Raw genomic sequence first — 23242 nt, 5'->3', positions numbered from 1 at the left:
AGCGCGCAACGGGGAAACTCTGTGTAGGCCGTGTCCCTTTGGACACAGCCAATTACAGTTCGCCGCGAACGGCCAATCAGCCAATTGCGATGCGATCTGTGCGGCCAATGAGAGATGATCTCATATGTAAACATTTGAGATCATCTCTCATTGCCGTTTTACACAGAGACAGCGTCCTGTCTCTGGAGAGGAGACCGATCTGTGTCCCTTGTACATAGGGATAAGGATCGGTCACCTCCCCAGTCACCCCCCCTCCACCTACAGTTAGAACACAATGCAGGGAATACATTTAACCCCTTCCTCACCCCGTAGTGTTAACCCCTTCAATGCCAGTCACATTTATACTGTAATTAGTGCATATTTATAGCACTGATCGCAGTATAAATGTGAATGGCGCCAAAAATGTGTCAAAAGTGTCCGATGTGTCCGCCATAACGTCGCAGTCCCAATAAAAATCGCAGATCGCCGCCATTTCTAGTAAAAAAAATAATAATAATTCTGTCCCCTATTTTGTAGGCGCTATAACTTTTGCGCAAACCAGTCGCTTATTGCGATTTTTTTTTTTACCAAAAATATGTAGAAGAATACGTATCGGCCTAAACTGAGAAATTTTTTTTTTTTTTTTTTTTTTTTAAATTGGGATATTTATTATAGCCACAAGTAAAATATATTGTATTTTTTTCAAAATTGTCGCTCTTTTTTGCTTATAGCGCAAAAAATAAAAACCGCAGAGGTGATCAAATACCACCAAAAGAAAGCTCTACTTGTGGGGAAAAAAGGACGTCAATTTTGTTTGGGAGCCACGTCGCACGACCGCGCAATTGTTAGTTAAAGCGACGCAGTGCCGAAAGCTGGAATTTCACCTGGGCAGGAGGGGGGTATATGTGCCCAGTAAGCAAGTGGTTAAATGAAAATAAAAACTATTTCTAGGTCAGCTACCTAATTTTGCTGAAAAATATTTTTCCAACACAATTGAAAAAAAAATAGAAAAATAAACACAAAGCTTTGGCTGATAACACACAATTTACAATAAAGGACATTAAATCATGGAAATAAAATGAATTGTGCCAGGTATTAAATTGTGTTTTTACAACTAAAGAATGGATAAATACGATGCCTAGCCAGCCCTTGCTTATTATTACAGATCTATTCAGAGAGTGGTGCTCCTTTCCTCTTCCTGTTGCACTTCCTCTATATATTGGTCATTGCTGCCTGGAATTTCCTCGCATCAAACATCTAAGCTGCCTCTATTGTTGTGAACTAATGTCTTCCCTTCAGTGGCTCAGTCAGGTGATACCAGTATGTGTGCCATAATAAATATCCATCACGTTCCTGTAACTGACCATCGATTAATATTCTATTGAAGAGGTTTTCCACTTCCAGTAAAATAAGATCTTTCAGTGAAGGTGAGGGGTCGATCAACAACTCAAGACACCCTAATTTTCATCATCAGCCTTCAAACTCATTGATCAAATCAAGCTTACTTGCAGCATTTTTCATGCTAGAAAATGTGATGACTTCAGCAGTCATTTCCCTAGCACAGCCCCTTCCCTCCTTGTAAACCATCGGTAGCTCCTTATCTGGGAGTGTCTAATAAATGTCTGTGCTGGCAAAGCTCCTCTGCCCCTCCCACCACCTCCCTACATAACCTTTTGTGTATCTCCTGGAGGAGGAGTGAGGGGAATACTGTAAAGTGTGTGCTGGGGCTGCTGACTTCACATCCAAGATGGCGGCACCCAGCAGCAGTCTCAGAGATTTTGGATGTCTACACAAGGGCAGCATTTACAGGTAAATAACATGCAAAAAATATGTACATTTTCATATAATCTGATTGTTGTTGAAATGAACAGACATGGTGACAGGGTATCTTTAATATCACATGCTATTTACATGTAGGCAGGTAGTTGGTAACGCTGCCCCAGTTGGAGAGGTTAGTCTTAATTATGTTTCCAATGTTTTTCTTGGCAGGTTTTCTTGGGTCCAACCTCCCAGTCCTGTGTGCTATAAAAGGGACGGAGGCCCAGACCCTAGGGTTCTGTCTTACTCAGGGGGCCTTTACTAACAGAAGAGACAGGGCCATGCTCACTGCCATTGCCAGAGTCTGGATTTCCAGTGCCATGCCCAGGTCGGAGTTCCCGCTACCTAGGGGGATTGCTGGGATCTGCAGTCCTCCCTGAAGATGCCAATCCTGAATACTACCATTATGAACTATAAGTTATGGCCAAGAATGGACTCTTTCCCATGCAGGTATGCTGGGGCAGCCACAAGCCTGAAGTTAGGGACTATGTATGTTAGGGAAAAGACTGAACTTTATTTTGGACTGTTCCAAGATAACAAGCAATTGTGCTGCAAGTTTGAAAATTACTTGTGAAGCCTGGCAAGTCTAGCAATAGCTTAGCAAGTTTGTTGCACAACTGCAGCAAGTTGCATGACTCCAGATCAAATTTCTTTGCAAACATTCTTCAAGTCTGCTGCAAGTTCTGGTTCAGTCACTGTGACTTTCAGAGCCAGTGGTGTCGCAAAGGGGTGCGGCCTACACCCGGGTGACACCCAACATAGGGAAGACACCATCTTGAGGGTGGCAAGGGACCTAGGTCCCGGAGGTAGGGCTTTTTTTCAGCTGGAACACAATTCCACCTTCGGTGCTAGCCCTGTGTGTTTCCTTCTGTCACTGCTGGTGTGCAGTGTCACTTATAATACAGAAGCCCAGACAGAAAGCATGTAACAAAAAAAAAATAATAAAAAATGAGCGCAGGGCAGCATGAGGAGGTACTCAGGCAGACTGGGGCAGTGAGGGTAAACATTAAGCCACACAGGAGAGTGAGGCAGAGAGGATTGGCTCAGGGGGAAAGGGGGAGGCAGTAAAAGGGGGGATAGGTCACATAGGCTGTACTTCCGGTCAGCACACAAGAAGAAGAAAAAGTTGACGCCCGCCCACCCTACATGTTCTGAGCTTGGGTATCGTATGTATTGGTTGTATTTATTTACTGTTTTTCCCTCCAGGGTAAGCGGTTGGGTCTTTGGAGGCATTGGTAAATTGTGGAAATTGAAGATGGGGACACATCTGAGGTATGGGCCCCTGGTGAATGCCAGTTATGTGGAGTAACTGGTTATGGAATGGTGTATCTACTGATGGTGTTCATCCCGAGTCGGTGCAAAGCGGCAGGGACTATAAGAGAGTTTAAGCAGATACAAGTTAAAGATTTTTGATGATAGTGCCTCCAAGGATCGGCAACCCTAAAAGATTATGCCTGGTTCTTTTTTTTTATTTTTTATAAGTGTTAAATTCTTTGTTTATTTTTATAAAGGGGCTGTTAAACGGCCTATTTATCCCAACCTTGGTGTCTGGCTAATTTTTGATAAGTTTAGCAAAGTGCCATAAGCTGGGGGTACAGAATGTTTTTTTTTTTTAACAGGGCCAGTATACCTCTGGGTGAGCTGTAGTTGAGCTGATATGACCGTGAAATGGGGTAGGGGGGAATGACATCACTGGTGTCGGAGCCCCAGGGGACGGGCATCCATCCAGTCGTGCTGCTGCCGGGTTGCCCGCTCCAATTGCCGGCAGTGACCACAGCATCTTGCCATCTTCCTCAAATCCCATCCAGATTCCAAATCTGATTCCAGCAAGCAACACAATATTGTTAAGCACTCAGCAGGTCAGTTCCAAATCAATATTCAATGCCAATGATGCCATTGTCCCTGAGGACAGCCAACAATGCAAAGTATGGGCCATACATCGAGTATAGACTAGGGGCTGGATTACTGTGGCAGTAGAGGTCCCAAGCCAGTACCTGCCTAATCAATCTGAGTGACAGCCCTAGACAGACAGACACTGCCACTGGGATTAATAACAGTAAAATGTTATAAATAATAAAGTATGGCTGCACATTCATCATACATTATCAAAGTGCAGACATTTTTTTCCCTGTGGAATGGGACCATCCTAAACGTTAGAGGTATGAAATAATTCTGTGCACTTTAATAATATAGTATACTTATTGTATATAATATTTTAGTGAATCAGTCCTGATGACAGTAGGCCTGGCACTGGGATTAAATAGTCACTGGAATTCATTAGACAGGATGTAGGGCTCAAAAGTATGAATAAAATTATCACGCTGTGTACTTTAATAATGTGATGAATTTGTAGCCATAATTAATTATATATAATATTTTATTGTAATCAATTCCTGTAGCAGTGTCTAGGTCTGTCACTCAGCCCACTGGAACTGATTACACTAAAATATTATAAAGAATTAATAAAGGTTACACATTCATCACATTATTAAAGTACAGATCATTTGTTCATACTTTCCCTGGGGCCGTCCCAAAAGAAGATACTGTAGTATGAATTATTTTTTTTAGAACTTAACCCTGCTTTAAACTTCAACACAACTTTATCCCTGACCTGTCTGGTGTGTTCCTTGGCCTTCATAATGCTGTTTACTAAGGTTCTCTAACAAACCTCTGAGGGCTTCACAGAACAGCTGTATTTATACTGAGATTAAATTACATACAGATGGACTCTATTTACTAAATAGGTGAATTCTGAAGGCAATTGGTTCCACTAGTTATTAGTTAGGGGTATCAGAGTAAAGGGGGCTGAATAATAATGCACGCCACACTTTTCAGATATTTATTTTTTATAAAAGAAAATTGAAAACCATTTATAATTTTCCTTCCACTTCACAATTATGTGCCGCTTTGTGTTGGTCTATCACATAAAATCACAATAAAATACATTTACGTTTTTTGTTGTATCATGGAATATGAATACTTTTTCAAGACACTGTAATTAATTTCACAGGTTCTGGTGCTAATTTATTGCATGAAAGGCACTATGGGCCAGATCCACAATGTAATGTAAAATTTCCCATTTAACCACTTCCATACCAGGCACTTACGCAGCTTCCTGCCCAAGCCAATTTTCAGCTTTCAGCACTGTCGCACTTTGAATGGCAATTGCGCGGTCATGCTACACTGTACCCAAACAAAATTGGCGTCCTTTTTTCCCCACAAATAGAGCTTTCTTTTGGTGGTATTTGATCACCTCTGCGATTTTTTTTTTTTGCGCAACAACTAAAAAAAGACTGAAAATTTGGAAAAAAAATTACGTTTTGTTTTTTCCTGTTAATGTTTTTGTAAATAAGTTTTCTCTTTCAATTACGGGCACTGATATGGCGGCACTAATGTGCACCGATGAGATGGCACTGATGGACATCGATGAGGTAGTACTGACGGGCACAGATGAGGTGGCACTGATTGGCGGCGCTGGTATGCGACACTGATGGGCACTCATAGGTGGCACTGATGGGCACACATAGGCGGCACTGATGGGCACACATAGGCGGCACTGATGGGCACTCATGGGTGGCACTGGGCACTCATAGGCGGCACAGATGGGCACTCATGGGTGGCACTGATGGATACTTATTGGTGGCACAGATGGGCACTGATAGGTGGGCACCGGGCATGGGTGGCACTGATGGACACTGTGGGGTGGCACTGATGGACACTGGGGTGGCACTGATGGACACTGTGGGGCAGCACTGATTTTGCCAGGTTGCCAGTCAGTGCCCATTTGTGGGCACTGATTGGCATATTTTTTTCTTTTTTTGAATGCTTTTTTTTTTTTTAGACTTTTTTTTTTTTTGCAGGCTTTTTTTTTTGCCCACCCTGGTGGTCCAGGGTGGGCATCCCTGGTGGTCCAGTGTGGCGATCCGAGGAGGGGCTGCGCTGATAAACAATCAGCGCGAACCCCCCCTGTCAGGAGAGCCGCCGATCGGCTCTCCTCTACTCGCGTCTGTCAGACGTGAGTAAGGAAGAGCCATCGACGGCTCTTCCTGTTTACATCGTGATCAGCCGTGATTGGACACGGCTGATCACGTGGTAAAGAGTCTCCGCCGGGGGCTCTTTACCGAGATCGGAGATGCAGGGTGTCAGACTGACACCCCACATCACCGATCGCCGCGATGCGCGCCCCCACGGGCGCGCGCGGCATGAAATCCTGCAGGACGTTCTGGAACGTCCTGTCAGGATTTCATAACCACTTCCCGGACGTAAATCGGCTATAGGCCGGGCGGGAAGTGGTTAAGTTACACTGCCTTAAAATTTCTACCTAAGTGCCCGATCCACAAAGCACTAACCTAGAAATTTTCGGCTGTGTAACTTAAATTCCGCCGGCGCAAGGCGTTCCTCTTCAAATGGGGGCGATTCCCATTTAAATTAGGCGCGCTCCCGCGCCGGCCGTACTGCGCATGCTCGTGACGTCATTTTCCCGACGCGAAATTACATTACGCCGAGCTTTGTGGATCGCGTCGGGTCAATAAAGTTGCGTCGGGAAACAAAAAAGATACGGCGGGAAATTTTTTTTTAAAACAAAAAAAAACCCCCGTCGCTGGACAGAAGGGTATACTTTTACAAGGTGTAAACAGTTTACACTTTGTAAAAGCAGCCCTAATTTTACACATGCAACTTAATACTTACGGAGAAAAAACGAAGCGTAAAAGCTTCGTGGATCTCCGGAAGTGCTAATTTGCATACCCGAAGCGGCATTTCGACGCGAAATGCCCCCAGCGGCGGATGCGGTACTGCATCCTAAGATCCGACAGTGTAAGTCTCTTACACATGTCTGATCTTCTGTCTATCTATGTGAAACTGATTCTGTGGATCAGTTCCATAGATAGAAACAGGGATACGACAGCGTATCAGTAGATTTGCCGGCGTATCCCTTTTGAGGATCTGGCCCTAAGTGAGTTTAATTAGCACCGTAATCAGCCACAGAACCTGTGTAATTAATATGTGTCTGGTTTTAAATGAGGTGGCAACCCTACATGGGTTGTATGCTCACATGCTCCGGTGATGGAAATCCACCCCCAATTTGTGGACATTCAGTATGTGGCGGTAATCGAGGATTGGAATCAATTCTGTGTTTTTATGGTGATAAAATAAGCACTTAGTTACCAGATGATCATAACTTTATTTCAGGTGCATTGGCTGGGTATGGGGTGGATGATGGGGTCCCGACAGATGTAGAATTTGAGAGACAGTAAAACATCTCATTACCATGACTGCATTCTTGAGGATAAAAGATGGCCATAATAAAGCCTACAGGCATTATTATTATCCCGAGTAGGAAGATTAGGCAAGGCACAAAGTTACTAGGATGATACCACTGATCCGCAGACAACTTTAAATAGCAGGCCGTTGGGATGATGAAGACAAGAGGTGTTGCACTGAGAACTCCCTGAAAAAAATAAGTAAAGGTCAGAGCCAATTAAAATATCTTCCAGGTTATTTTAACAACTTCATCCCGAGCCTTATTTTGACACTTGTTGTTTACAAGTTAAAATCACATTTTTTTTTTGCTAGAAAATTACTTAGAAAAAAATATATAATGTTTGGGGCTTCTAACACCCTAGAGTATAAAATGGGGGTCGTTGCAATACTTCCTGCCATACCGTGTTCGCGCAGCTGTCTTACAAGCGCACTTTTTGAATGAAAAAAGAAGACAACAGTAAAGTTAGCCAATTTCTTTTTTTTATATTGTGAAAGATTATGTTACGCTGAGTAAATCGATACCCAACATGTCACGCTTCAAAATTGCACCCGCTCGTGGAATGGCGACAAACTTTTACCCTTAAAAATCTCCATAGGCGATGTTTAACGTTTTCTACAGCTTACAAGCTCATCTGGATGTGGGGGGGGGGGGGTTGGGGGCTTTAAAAAATATATATATGCATATCATTTAAAAATAAATTAATATTATAAAAAAAAATTGGGTCACTTTTATTCCTATTATAAGGAATATAAACATCCCTTGTAATAGAAAAAAAAGTACGACAGCACCTCTTAAATATGAGACCTGGGGTCAAAAAGTGCAAAAAATAAATAAAAAATATTTCTCCTTTAAGGCCTTGTACACACGAGCAGACATGTCCGATGAAAACGGTCCGCGGACCGTTTTCATCATACATGTCTGCTAGAGTCTTTTGGTCTGATGTGTGTACACACCATCAGATCAAAATCCCTGCGGACAGAGAACGCGGTGACGTAGAAGACACTGACGTTCTCTGACACGGGAGTTCAATGCTTCCACGCATGTGTCGAAGCAATTCGACGCATGCGCGGGATTTCGGGCCAGCGGACATGTCCGATGAGTCGTACTAACTATCGGACATGTCCGACGGACAGGCTTCCAGCGGACAAGTTTCTTAGCATGCTAAGAAACTTTTGTCTGCTGGAAACCTGTCCGCTAGGCCGGAAAACTGTCTGGTAGGCCCTACACACGGTCGGACATGTCCGCGGAAACTGGTCCGACGGACCAGTTTTAGCGGACATGTTCGGTCGTGTGTACAAGGCCTAAGAGCTATGGGCAGAAGTGACGTTTAATGTCGCTTCCGCCCCCCCATGTTATGAAGCAGACGGCTGAGATGACCGGAGGGCGGCGGGAGAGCACCTCTCGCGCCACTGACAAAAGTGATCTTGCGGTGAATCCGCCGCGGAGACCACTTTTATCTCAAGGAGAAACGCACGCTGTTCCCAAAAATACCAGGGTTATGGCAGCTAGCAGCTGCCATAATGCTGGTATTTAGCGTCAAAATACCGACGTACGGGTAACAACAGTGGTGAAATACCTCTGCTAGTTGGGGTCACAAAGAAAAAGACGTGTATATATGAAAGTAGCGCCAGACCAAAAGATAAGAGTCCACATTTTTTTTTTTTTATTGTGTTAAAAGACAGCCAATGCTTTTTGGGGGTCAAAGGAACTTCTCCTTCATCGGGGCTTCAGTTAGAAATGAGAAGCTTGAAAGTAAAGCTTTCCTGTTCGAATCTTTGCAGGGAAGCTGATTGCTGGATTAAGATTCCTGGCCAGCAGTATTTGCATCAGCAGTCAAAATAAGAAAGATATATAGATATAGCTAAAGACCTGGGACTGGATTGAACTTCACCCCACTTTATTTGGAAGTACAATAAAAGTTTTAATTGGATGAAAAGTATACCACCTGTGCAATTAGCTTCCAACACTCTTTAGCCTGAGTGTCACCATCCAACAAAATGTCTTTATTTTGTCTTCACTCATCAAAAGGTCCGGATGGTCCCTCCTGCCTCCATACATTCCTATTAATCCATCACTATGATGGGCTGCCTCACTGCGAATATGAATGTGTGGGAAGCAGAAAGCAGCAGGTAGACTTCAACACAGTGCCATCCATCTCCAGTTTGAGAATAATATATATAGATCTTAAAGCGGAGTAAACCACAGCTTGCAAATAAAATTAAAAATTAAAACTCCCTGGCATAATCACATACTAGCACATTATAAAATACTTACCTCAGAACAACGCCCTCCAGTAGCACACTGTCACCGCTGACAGGGTTTCCATCGTCCCCCAGTCTTCCTTCCAGGTTTGCGGGCTCAGTAAGCTTTAGAATTACATAAAGCTTGTTGAAAGTCATCTGAAGCCTACAAGTAGGGATGAGCCGAACACCCTCCGGTTTGGGTCGCAGCAGAACATGCGAACAGGCAAAAAATTTGTTCGAACACACGAACACCGTTAAAGTCTATGGGACACGAATGTAAAAAAATCAAAAGTGCTAATTTGAAAGGCTTATATGCATGGTCATAAAAAGTGTTTGGGGACCCGGGTCCTGCCCCAGGGGACATGTATCAATGCAAAAAAAGTTTTAAAAACTACAGTTTTTTCGGGAGCAGTGATTTTAATAATGTTTAAAGTGAAAGAATAAAAGTGAAATATTCCTTTAAATTTCGTACCTGGGTCGATTGATTTCTTATTGAAAAACGTTATGAGCATAACATATGATTCTGTACTTTTTGAAACGCTGAACGTGGGACAGGGTGGGGGAGGGGAGAATGTTGGTATTGTTTGTACTGTATGTGTTGTTTAAAACTGCAAATAAACATAAATTAAAAAAAAAAAAAATTGTACCTGGTGGGTGTCTATAATATGCCTGTAAAGTGGCACATTTTTCCTGTGTTTAGAACAGTCCCTGCACAAAATGAAATTCCTAAAGGAAAAAAAAGTAATTTAAAAATACTCGCAGCTATAATGAATTGTCGAGTCCCAACAATACAGATAAAAGTCATTGAAAAAAACGTGTCCCCGAAACAAAATTGATAAAAAAAATTGTGTGGGGGTCCCCCCAAATTACATAACAGGCCCTTCAGGTCTGGTATGGGTATTAAGGGGAACCCTGCACCAACATTTAAAAAAAATGGCGTGGGGTTCCCCCCAAAAATCCATACCAGACCCTTATCCCTTATCCGAGCATGCAACCTGGCAGGCTATAATGAATTGACGGGTCCCGGCAATACAGATAAAAGTAACTGAAAAAAACGTCATGGGTTCCCTCCCCAGTCCATTATCAGGCCCTTTGGGTCTGGTATGAATATTAAGGGGAACCCTGAACCAAAATTTCAAAATAAAATTGCGTGGGGGTCCCCCCAAATTTCATACCAGGCCGTTATCTGAGCATGCAACCTGGCGGGCCACAGGAAAAAGAGGGGGGGGGACGAGAGAGCGGACCCCCCTCCTGAACCGTACCAGGCCACATGCCCTCAACATGGGGAGGATGCTTTGGGGTCTGGACCCCAAAGCATCATGTCTCCGTGTTGATGGGGACAAGGGCCTCATCCCCACAACCCTTGCCCGGTGGTTGTGGGGGTCTGCGGGCGGGGGGCTTATCGGTATCTGGAAGCCCCCTTTAACAAAGGGGACCTCCAGATTCCCCCACATTGTACCCCTACCATTTCACAAAAAAAAGTGTCCAAAATCTTAAAAACAGCTTGGGACAGCTTGGGACAAGTCCTTTATTAAACTAAAAAAAAAAAAAAAAAAATTCCAGCGATGTAATCCATTCTCGAGTGGAGGATATGGAGAAATCCCCCCCCCCCAAAAAAAACGCTGACACGATCCTGCCTCCTGCCACCCACCGAATGATGCTCTCCCGCCGTGACAGCTCTTACATAGCTGAGGACGGGGCCACCCGTCACGTGCGTGGGTGACCCCGCCCCTTCTGACGCAACGGGAAACGCTGCGGGGTTACCCAGTGACATGTATGGGTGACCCTGCCCCCCTCTGACGCAACGCACTTTTTATGACAATACCATGCATATAAGCCTTTAAAATTAGCAATTTTGATTTCTCCCACAGACTTTTAAAGGGTGTTCTGCAGCTTTCGAATTTGCCACGAACACCCCAAATTGTTTGTTATTCGGCAAACACCAGATGTTCGAGTCAAACTTACGTTCGACTCGAACATCTAGCTCATCCCTACCTACAAGCAGCTTATTTAAAGTGACAGTCAGCAGTCCCCTTAAAGAATAACTATCATTATTATTTATTATTCAACTCCCCATTCAGATAGCAGGATAACTTGCCACACGTGTGGAAGTGTTGAATTGTAAGTCTATCAACTTTCTGTACATTTTCACTGGCAAGTTGATCACTTGAAGAGCATTTGAAGCACAAGTTCTTTAATTTACACATTTCCAATTTGTAGCAAATTTGTGTGGCATGTCTCTAGCAAGAGACAAGTTGCAGTGGTGAGTCTACAGCAAGAGCTCTGCAAGTCTACAGCATACAAATTCAGCCACAGTGCCCCCTGTGGTGGGATGACTATTTTACAACATAACTGAACCAGAACTTGCAGCAGACTTGCAGACTGTTTGCAAAGAAATTTATCTGGAGTCATGCAATGTGGACTTGCTGCAATTGTGCAACAAATTTGTGAAGTCTGGCAAGTCTAGCAATAGCTTAGCAAATCATTTTCAAACTTGCAGCACAATTACTTGCTATCTGGGCAGGTGACCGAGTGCAAATACTGTAGCACTTAGTCCCATTCTGATAGATGGCCTTGTAAAGGCAGAATGTTTTTTTATCTTAATGCATTCTATGCATTAAGATAAAAAACCTTCTGTGTGTAGCAGCCACCCCAGTTCCCCCTAATTACTTACCTGAACCCCATCTCTCTCCAGTGATGTCCACGAATGTCTAAGCCGCCTAGGAGTCTCCTCCTGATTGGCTGAGACATAGCAGTGGCGCCATTGGTTCCCGCGGCTGTCAATCAAAGTTAGTCAGCCAATCAGGGAAGAGAGTGGGCAGGGCCGGGGGGCCGTGTCTGAATGGACACAGGGACCTATGACTCGGCTCCAGTGCCCCCATAGGAAGCTGCTGACTGTGGGGGCCCCTTGATAGAGAGGGAGGGGCCAGGAGCAGCAAAGAGGGACCCAAAAAGAAGAGGAGGATCGGGGCTGCTCTGTGCAAAACCAACTGCACAGAGCAGGTAAGTATAACATGTTTGTTATTTTAATTTTAGTTTTAAACAAGGCTTTAGAATCACTTTAAACACACCTCTAAATATGCTTGATGTAACTCTACCCCCTTTTAAAGCCTAAATTATGGACATTCCTGTGGGGGAAGGTACCGACTGAACAGTGCCTAGCCCACTCTCTAAGCTGAGTGATTTTTCACAATTATGATTGAACAATTAGTGCTGCTTGCTCGTTCATGATAGTAAAAGATCACTTAGAGAGTTGGTTCTATGTAAAGTATCTTCCTGAGGCAGCTGCAGATATATTACACAGAGCCGCAGCTCTGGTGGATCTTTTACTATTATGAATGACCAAGCGGTGCTGATTATTCATAATAGTGACAGATCACTCAGGGCTCTGTGTGTCTATCAGGACTGCTTGTGCACATGCACAGCCGGGCCAATTGATCACATAGCACTGCAGCACTGTGTTAGCCTTCACTATTTATGAATGAGCGATCAGCAATGTTGGGACCCGTGCCATGTATACCACGGCCTGACATTTCCGACTGTGCATTCACAAAACTGAAAACTCACATCGGCTGGGCTTTGTATATGTCAAAGCAGCCATGAAATACACCCATTTTTAAGCTGATCATACTGTATGATTTCTCTCCTTCAGCCTGTGAATGGACCATTGCAACATCATGAATGGATGAATCTCTCCTGGTGGTTATTGTATTTTAACAGCTGACACCCATGGCTGGCTGCATGCAGGCTATGATCTTTTTCTGTCAATGGTAGCGCTGGGCTCCGGAGAGGCCTCTGCTGCAAAGAGACCAGAGCTGTCAATCACAAATCTGTCTCCTTCCTAGCAGCGTTGTCAGACAGGGGTTGGGGAAACCTGTCCAACCACCCTGCTTAGAAACAAAGGGAAGGATTTGAAAGGGACCAAGTGCTATAAAACAATGTATAATGTTGGCTTGTCTTTAAGATCTATGTATAACATTCCCAAACTCGAACTGGACAGTTCATTAAGCTAGATGTTTGGCAAAGTCTTTGAAATTGCTTTGAATTGACTTGTACATGCTGACAGGGGCGGCCTGTGCATTAGGGCGCAAGTATGCCACCCCCTTCTACCCCCTATATGCATAATGGATAGATTCATGCATTGCAGGAATCTATCATGGCAGTCCTTTTCGGATGACAGGCGCCTGAATTACAGCGGTGGGGGTGTTTTTTTGAAGCACCTGATTAGAGTCACAGGCTCTAATAGGCTTTAAAATAGGGTGGCGTGCAGAGCATTGCGCTCGTAGTCCACCCAGATATGTTAAAAAAGAAAATTAATATTTGCTTTCTAATACTGAATCGCCTCTCCGCCAATCAGAAAGCACGAGTTGGCTACCTGTTTTTCTTATTGGCTGAATGGTTAGGCGATCCTATTGGACACCTAGGAGGAAGGGAAGGAGATGCATGGCAGAAGCTGCCGTGATTTCAGAAGGACACGGAAGACGCTGCAGTATGCCTGCCGCAGCCTGTCCCCCTGCCCGATGATTACAATGTGCCCGCCGATCGGGTAAGTGCCGGTGGACTGGCAAACAGCGGGGGGTTAAGGTGCCGTGGGGGTTGGAGGGGTTGGGGTTGCTAGCCATTCAATGTGCCCCCCCAAACAAACACCAGCCACCACTGCATGCTGATCTTAAACAAACGAAAGCCTATGGGCCAGATCCACAGAAGAATTACGCCGGCGTATCTTTGTTTTGTATCTACAAAACAAGATACGACTGCATCTGGGCTCGATCCGACTGGCGTACGTCTTAGTACGCCGTCGGATCTTAGGTGCATTTTTCCGCCGGCCGCTAGGTGGCGTTTCCGTCGAAATCCGCGTTGAGTATGCAAATTAGCTAGATACGGCGATCCACGAACGTACGTCCGGCGCATTTTTTTACGTCGTTTGAGTTCGGCTTTTTCCGGCGTATAGTTACCCCTGCTATATGAGGCGTACTCAATGTTAAGTATAGCCGTTGTTCCCGATTTGAAATTTGGATTTTTTTACGTCGTTTGCATAAGTTGTTCGCGAATAGGGATTTGCGTAGAATGACGTCACCGTTGTAAACATTGGCTGGTTCCGGTTTAATTTCGAGCATGCGCACTGGGATACCCCCACGGACGGCGCATGCGCAGTTGAAAAAAAATGTAATTTACGTTGGGTCAAGACGTATTTACATAAAACACGCCCCCATCACATCCATTTGAATTGCGCGCCCTTACGCTGCCAAAGATACACTACGCCGCCGTAACTTACGGCGCGCTTTCTTTGAGGATACACAAAAAAAGTAAGTTACGGCGGCGTAGTGTATCTTAGATACGATACGCCCGACGCAAATATGCGCCGATGTATGTGGATCTGCCCCTATGTGTTAAAAGTTAACAATCAACATCTGATTCGACTAAACGATCAAATTAAATCGATTGAGCAAAACAAATAGCGTGGTTGAGATCTGTGATTCCATCTGATTAACTTGATACAATTGATTTCTATATGGTAGCGATCAAAACTTGGGCACACATGTATGTCACATTGATCGATTTATGTTTGCTGCAATGCCTTTTAGCTCAATTTATGTGATTGATCAGTTTGGAGCGATCAATTTATTGGAGGGGATCTACAAGATTTGAAATATATATGGCTACACTCTCAGCATCTGAAATGAAATACATTAATTGTTATGCTAATAGAAACCATTACTTTTATAAATGCAAGGTAATAAGCTACTTACATTAAGCTCCAATACCATTCCGAGACAGTCAGAGAGTAAAGATATAACAGTGGTTAGAGACACAACTAAGAGGGTCACTGTGAAATGAAGGACAGTGGAGAGATTTCCTCCAAAGAAGACATTTGAGATCACCTGCAGAAAACACAAATACCTATTTTAGGAAAGATTCCCTTTCATATTTCATTGCACTGTAGCGCTGGCAAGAGTTGGAACAGCAGCGCCATCTACTGTTATAAGTGAAGTAGCACTTACAGGTGACACAAACAGACAGGTATGAAAGAACATGACTGGTATGGCTTTAAAACCAAACTCTAGAATTAACTTTCCGTTAAATTGTTTTTTTGGACCAAACACGCTGTTCCCATTACTAAGGGCTAATGCAGTTAAAAAAAAACTTGCTTTTACAGGCTTTTAACCACTTGAGACCTGCGCAAATTTGTGTCAAAAGTGTCCGATACGTCCGCTGCAATATCGCAGTCCCAATAAAAATTGCAGATCGCCGCCATTACTAGTAAAAAAAAAATATAAAAAAAAAATCATAATTCTGTTCCCCATTTTGTAGGCGCTATAACTTTTGCGCAAACCAGTTGCTTATTGCGATTTTTATTTTTTTTACAAAAATACGTCGAAAAATACGTATCGGCCTTAACTGAGAAAAAAAATAGTTTTTTTTTTTTTTAAATTGGGATATTTATTATAGCAACAAGTAAAATATATATATATATTTTTTAAATTGTCGCTCTTTTTTTGTTTATAGCGCAAAAAATAAAAACCGCAGAGGTGATTAAATACCACCAAAAGAAAGCTCTATTTGTGGGGAAAAAAGGACATCAATTTTGTTTGGGAGCCACGTCGCACGACCGCGCAAATGTCAGTTAAAGCGACGCAGTGCCGGAAGCTGAAATTTCACCTGGGCACGAAGGGGGTTTATGTGCCCAGTAAGCAAGTGGTTAAGCTTTTGTTTCAGCTTGAAGAAGCTTGTGCTTTTTTTGTGCTCTTGTGCACATTTTTATTGAGCTTCTTCAAGCTCCTTTGATCTTTTTTAAACATAAGCATTTTTTTCACAAACCCTCCCAAATAATATTTTCTTAACCACTGTGTAAACAAAACAAAAATCTAGAACAAACGTTTTTGTGCGTTTTCAAGCTTCTTTGAGCTCTTTTGGGCTCCTTGGGGCACTAGCTCCTCTCAAAAACACAAGCTTGGTGGGGTTTTTCCTGCCTGTAGGAGCGTATGCATGAAAACGCCTTAAAAAGCCTAAGGCCCGGATTCACATACATTGGTGCATATTTATGCCGCCGTAGCGTATCTCCTTTACGCTACGCCGACGCAGCGCAGAGAGGCAAGCACTGGATTCACAAAGCCAGTGCTGCCAAATCTGCGCTGGGTTTCCTAGGCGTATGTGGAAGTGGGCGTGAGTCATGCAAATGAGGCGTGACCCCATGCAAATGATGGGCTGAGTCTCAGACAGATACGTATAATGAACGGCGCGTGCGCCGTCCCGTGGACGCATCCCAGTGCGCATGCTCAGAATCACGTCGGAACTACTCTCTAAGGTACGCCGAATCACTGCCTACGGCGTGAACATAACCTACGTCCAGCCCGATTCACGTCCTATGTAAACTACGTCGGCTTGTGTTCCCTGGTCCAGCTATTTGCATGGATGCTGCTGAGTTACACCTGCTTTATGGGGCATAACTTTACACCGGACGTATGACTTTATGCGCACTGCGTCGGACGGACGTACGTTTGAGAATCGGCGTATCTCCCTCATTTGAGTATGTGAATAGAAAATCCATGGGTGCGCCAAATACGTCCAGCGTAAATATGTGTCCACTCTACTCCGGCGTAGGAAAGTTACGTTGGTCGGATGAAGCCTATCTTCAGGTGTATCTCAGTTTGTGGGCACGGCGCATAGATACGACGGCGCATATTTGCACTTACGCGGCGTATCTCGAGATACGTCGGCGTAAGTGCTTTGTGAATCCGGGCCATAGTGTGCATTGACACATTGACTAACATGGAGGGGCGTTTCTAGGCAGATAAAATAAGAGCTCAAAAGCCAGTAGGAGGCGCTTCTTTGAGCTTCTTTGAGCTGCAGTGTGCATGAGCCCTAATACATGTACTGGCTGTTATCACTGTATACAATTGTATGCAGAATCAACTACATACAGTATACAGAGCTGCGTTCTGGAAGCAAGATGGGGACTGCCTGTCCTTTTCCTGGAACAAAACTGAGTTGGACTGAGTGTTACTCAGCCATTCACAGGAAGCTTTGTATTTTTATGAATTAAAACAAGGCTTCCCCTGATTGGTGCCCCCACCTCTGGTTGCATGCCATAGAAGTCAATAAAAAACTAATTACCTTAGTTTCCATTGACTTCTATGGGGAAACTCGCTTTGATAAGCGAGTGCATTGGATTACAAGCATTCTCCTGGAATGGATTATGCTTGTAATCCAAGGTTCCACTGTATATGCTATAAATTATATATACATATATATATATATATATATATATAACAAGGCTCAAAATTTCAAGTCCTGAGCTGCTCGCCAGGCCTCAAGAGTTACTCGCCACCAGTTGCCCCACCTAATTCATACACTGCCCTGCGCCTAATTGCACCCGTAAACATGCCCTCGTAGATTATCTCATGGAATGACAATGTTTTATGCAGAATCAAGTTACAAAATTAAATATTACCAACAACAACTTTAACAAAATGGGACAGGGCACTAGGGACAGGGCACTGAGGACAGACCAGAGGGACGGGGCACTGGGAGCAGACCAGAGGGACGGGGCACTGGGAGCAGACCAGAGGGACGGGGCACTGGGAGCAGACCAGAGGGACAGGGCACTGGGAGCAGACCAGAGGGACGGGGCACTGGGGGCAGACCAGAGGGACGGGGCACTGGGGGCAGACCAGAGGGACGGGGCACTGGGGGCAGACCAGAGGGACAGGGCACTGGGGGCAGACCAGAGGGACAGGGCACTGGGGGCAGACCAGAGGGACAAGGCACTGAGGGCAGACCAGAGGGACGGGGCACTGGGGGCAGACCAGAGGGACGGGGCACTGGGGGCAGACCAGAGGGACAGGGCACTGGGGGCAGACCAGAGGGACAGGGCACTGGGGGCAGACCAGAGGGACAAGGCACTGAGGGCAGACCAGAGGGACAGGGCACTAGAACTGGGTCTCTTCCCTATTCTCTTGCTGTCTCCTCTGCAACTCCCATCCATCCATCCATCCTCTCTCTCCCCCTCTCCCATTCATCTCATCAGGAGCCTGTGTGTGCGGCTCCACGCTTGCATGTCCCCACTTCCCCCTTTTATTCAGGCTGGCAGAGAGGAGAGGAGCTGCAGCACAGCGGGAGGGAGTACAATCCAGCGCTGAGATCCACACAACTGCACAGCCGTTGACACCATAGCACAGCGCACACTGACAGCGCACAGCACACATTGAGACCAGTCTGCTCACAGTGCTCAGGCTGAACTGTTGGACACTTACATAGAGCACAAGGAGAAAAAAACTGCACAAACTAGAAGGCTGCCGCTCTCATGTCAGGGCAAATTTCAGTGAGCGCTGCACTGCCTACCTGGGACACCCGGAGTGGTAATTTTCACAATCCTCCACCTGACTCATTACTTCCTGCTCTCTGCTCTCCAGCTTCATTGGCCGGGGGGGAAGGGGGCAGGCTCAGAGAGGTCATACTGTTAGGTCCCATGGCTTAATGAGAATTGTAAGTAGAGCACCTGTGTACTGCTCTGCCTGTGTGCGGCTCACCAGACTACTTTTCCCGAGCATGCACCTTTCCTCTTCGGCCGCCAATCTCATCGGGACTCTAAGTGTAGGCACAGATTGCAGGGAGATTGCTCATGCAGCCCTGGCATCACTCGCCCCCAGCTTAAATCCACTCGCCAAATGCTAGTAGGCGAGTGGAAATTTTGAGGGCTGTATATAATATATATATATTTTCAATACTTTTCCGACCAAAGTGGAGCTACTAATGATCAGAGCCAGTTGCTGCATTATTATTATGTTGTGTATATGTGTTTTATATGTTTGTATATTTGGCCATAGGTCTGCGAACTCACCTCTCTGGCCACAAAACACTCCATAGGGTATGTCAGTATTATAGTTATTGCATAGCAAAATCTTCCCACGGTGGCCAGGTTGTCATCCATGCAGTAATTCTCAAACAGGTCACCTATAATGGTAAATAACAAAAATATTAAAACAAAAAAGTTTGCTCTCATACCATCAAATCTACGAATATGAAAAAAGTTACAATACATTTTGTCAGGACCAGATTACAGGCACATTTGTTAAATACTTGGCCGTGTTTGTCCTCATCTTACACAATATTTAACTGGCTTGCGGAAGCTGCAAAGGGTGAATGCGGGAGGGGGGAGGGGTCGGGAATTAAAGCGGAGTTATGCTCAAAAGTGGAACTTCCGCTTATCAGTCTCCTCCCCTCCTCCGTTGGAGCATATGGCACCTTTCAGGGGGGAGGGGGGAACGGGTTCCTGTTTTTGACAGGTCCCCTTCCTCACTTCCGGAGATGGTGCCACTGCGCCATCCCTCGGAAATACCGCCCCCTCCTCCCTTTGTGGTCAGGCCAATTAGAAAGCGCAGCTCGCTTTTCGCATGCGCAGTAGGTTACTGAAAGCTGAAAGGCTTCACTGCCGGTTTCCCTTACTAGGAATGGCGGCAGCAGCACCCAACAGCCGATCTGAAAATCGGCTTGATGCCAACATCGCGGGCTCCCTGGACAGGTAAGTGTCCATATATTAAAATTCAGCAGCAACAGTATTTGTAGCTGCTGAATTTAAATTTTTCATAGGGGGGGCACCTTCTTAAGTGTCAAAACGTTATTTTTCGTTTTGGGTAAAGTGAGGAAGGGTAAGACTCTCTGTCGAGTTTTTATAGCTCTGCGTTCCTGCAGGGGAGATTCACCCCTCTATTTGTACTGTGATCATTAGAAAGAAAGTCAGGGGAAATCCCACATTTTAGAGCTGTCCCCAGAACAAGAGGTGAAGTCAAATCTTCTGACGGGGATACCTGTCCCAAGGACAACTATCTGTAATGGAAATATGGGAAGATTTCCTCTAACTTATTGTTGTCTCTGTTGTTTGTCTTCTTTGTTACACAGCATGAAAAAAATTACTGGCAGGGGTTTCAACTCTTCCAAGGCTAACAAAAAAAAAAAAAAAAAAACATACAGACATTCTCGGCCTTTTGGCTAAGTATCTATCAAGTGTAGTATCTGTTCTTATCAGTTGCCAATAGGTGGTGCTAAGCTGACTGTCCCCAGTACCCTGTGAGAGGGGGAACAGGATGGCAGTCGGCGGACGCTAAGCCTGTTGGCGTGGAGGTGAAAGCCTTCTGATCGGGACAGAGAGGCATAAGTTATGAATAACAAGAAACAATGTGTGAATATGCCAGTAGCTGTGGTAATATTCAGATTAAATACTGCTCAGTATTTACACAGACAAGGTCATACTGTGTGTTTGCTGACTGTATTTGTGTCCCATGCAAATATCCCAGGATACACTTAACTATTTAAAATATTTACCAAGATATATATACATAAAATTGTCTTGAGTATTGCTGTATTTTGTATATAAAATCGATCCAAAAAATTTATGTTAGAAGTTTTACTTCTTTAACTCTGGCACAAATTATTTATTTTTCATTAATTTTATTTATTTATTTTTCCTTATTTCTTGTCCCTGTGAACACTCACTGTGGGGCATTTATCAATTCTGTTTCACAGCAAGAAGGATAAGGAGGCAGCTTCATCTGTAAATTCTGCCCTCTGCTGCCTTAAAGTAGAACAGCAACTGTCTGTTTTGATAAAAATTCTGTCTCATCAGTAGTAAACCTTGTGGACGGCCTTCTCAGAAGAGTTGAAGCTGTTATAGCTGCAAAGAGTGGGGCCAACTCAATATTGAACCCTTCGGACTAAGACTGGGATGCTATTAAATTTCATGTGCGTGTAAAGGCAGCCGTTCCAATACTTTCGAAAATATAGTGTATATATAGACACCCTAAAGTGGATATAAACCCAATTCATGAAATTTGAGCTGGGCACATATATCTCCAGTGTTTGGTACCTCTCTCCAAAGCACTGTGTCCCGAAGCTGTCTCTTGCTCCGTAGCTCTGTTATCAGCCTAATAACGTCTGACACATTCTCCGAGATGGGGGACAGAAGTGTGTGTCGGGGGAGGTTGCTATATATATTCGGCATCAGATTTCCGTCTAAGAGCAGAGCTGTGCACATTCCTTTCTTCCTTTGCCTATGAGGAGAAGGGTTGTGTGCCTTTCTTCCAATCAGCAGTCTTGGCTGTATGCCAATCAGTGGTGGCTGTTGGTAATTTTTTTTTACCCGGGTCGGTCAGTTGGTTGGTTCACTTGCCTCAACCACAGGCGGCTACCCCGACTCTCCTCCGCGGGCATCACGAGCGGGCATCTCCTTCTCCAGCTCTGCGGCTTCTGTCTCCTCCCTCCTCCTCAGCTGCCAATCAGAAAACACACCTCACACCCGCGCTTCCTGATTGGCCGAGAGGCAATTCAGTGTTAGAACAGCGTATATTTATTTGCTATTCTAACACACCTGGGTGGGCTTTGAGCGCAATGCTCTGCGTCCGGAGCCCACCCTATTTTGAAAAGCCTATTAGAGCCTCTGGCTCTAATCAGGTTCTTAAAGAACAAAACAAAAATTCATGCCCCTGTTGTCGTAAAAGGGGCCAGATGAATGAATAAGGGGTGGTGGCAGCAATGAAAAAAGGAGGCGTGTGCCCGTGCGCCCTTAATAGACGGGCCGCCCCTCATGCCAATAATCCCAGTGCTAAACAGGAAGAGAAAAACGTTAACAGGACATGCACTTTCTAAAAGATATATACAGATGAAGACAGCAGATACACATGTAAAACTTATGAAGGGAGATTTGTTTCATCTCTGTGTATCATCTGAGGCTGCTCACTTCACTGGGTATATGTGAGGGATTCCATCCACTTTAAGATCACCTACAATATCATTATGCAGCTGGAACAAAATATCATAAGCTATTAAAATGGAAAAAATATACTGTATATTCTATTGCCAATAGGAAGTAGAAATGTCTTCTAGTCAATGAATATTTGTACATTACCTTGTGTGAATCCTGTGAAAGATATATATCCAAAGACTGAGTACTGAACGCTGATAATCAGTGACATTATCATTGATACATGTGTGATACGGGACCAGCTGCTCACTGTTGCTTTTTCTAAAGATCCATAAATAAGAAAACAGGCGTGGTGGCACATAAACACTGAAATAAAGACAAACTTGTGATTAAAACATGCCTACGGTGAATATAAAATCATTCAACATTTTAGGGCTGGTTCACACCACTTGTACTTAGTTAAATGCAAGTTTCAGCACCACACAGGAACACACGTGGCCCAGATTCTCAAAGGAGATACGACGGCGTATCTCCAGATTTTGTTTGGAAAATTTTCACTTTTTTTAATTAAAAAATAAGACAACAGTAAAGTTAGCCCAATTTTTTTTTATAATGTGAAAGATTATGTTACGCCGAGTAAAATTATACCCAACATGTCACACTTCAAAATTGCTCCCGCTCGTGGAATGGCGTCAAATTTTTACCCTTAAAAATCTCCATAGGCGACGTTTAAAAAATTCTATAGGTTGCATCTTTTGAGTTACAGAGGAGGTCTAGGGCTAGAATTTTTGCTCTCGCTCTAACGATCGCGGTGATACTTCACTTGTGTGGTTTGAACACCGTTTTCATATGCAGGCGCTGCTCACGTATGCGTTTGAATTCTGAGAATTCTTGTGCAGGGTTTTGCCACAGAGGATAAAAGGTAGCTTGTTAATTCATTTGTTACTATGTCAAACTGAAACACAAGTTTTGGGTGAAGTTAACTTATAAAGAGAGATTCTTACCAAAAGACATCACGCCAACTGCTTGCACCGCGTTCCAGTTTGCAAAAACCCATGCATCTTTAGTGTGTGGTCTAGAATGTAATGAACAAAACTGTTAAGGGAGAAGTTTGGAGTTTATAACAAAAAACAAACATATATAATCACATCCATGCTGCAGCTGTTCCCCACCGACTCCAAGCCAGAGAACTGAAGGATCACATGGCTGCTGATCACTCAGTTCTCATCCTGCTCCTTCAGA

General features: G+C 44.3%; 1 protein-coding gene across 1 annotated transcript in view; it reads right to left on the bottom strand.

Moving 5' to 3' along the window:
- Positions 1 to 6761: 6761 nt before the first annotated feature.
- The window catches only part of SLC38A11 (solute carrier family 38 member 11), a 66275-nt gene continuing 49794 nt past the window's right edge, over positions 6762 to 23242 (bottom strand). Inside the window, exons 8-12 of the mRNA XM_040355624.1 lie at positions 23005 to 23075; positions 22205 to 22366; positions 19145 to 19257; positions 15054 to 15185; positions 6762 to 7246 (exon numbers count right to left, since the gene is read on the bottom strand). Coding sequence (XP_040211558.1) covers positions 6971 to 7246; positions 15054 to 15185; positions 19145 to 19257; positions 22205 to 22366; positions 23005 to 23075 — 754 coding nt within the window. The 3' untranslated portion in view covers positions 6762 to 6970. The remainder of the gene's footprint in view (positions 7247 to 15053; positions 15186 to 19144; positions 19258 to 22204; positions 22367 to 23004; positions 23076 to 23242) is intronic.

The sequence above is a fragment of the Rana temporaria genome, chromosome 6 (assembly GCF_905171775.1).
Source record: "Rana temporaria chromosome 6, aRanTem1.1, whole genome shotgun sequence".
Classification (NCBI taxonomy): Eukaryota; Metazoa; Chordata; class Amphibia; order Anura; family Ranidae; genus Rana; species Rana temporaria.
This window is presented reverse-complemented; position numbering and strand designations above follow the sequence as displayed.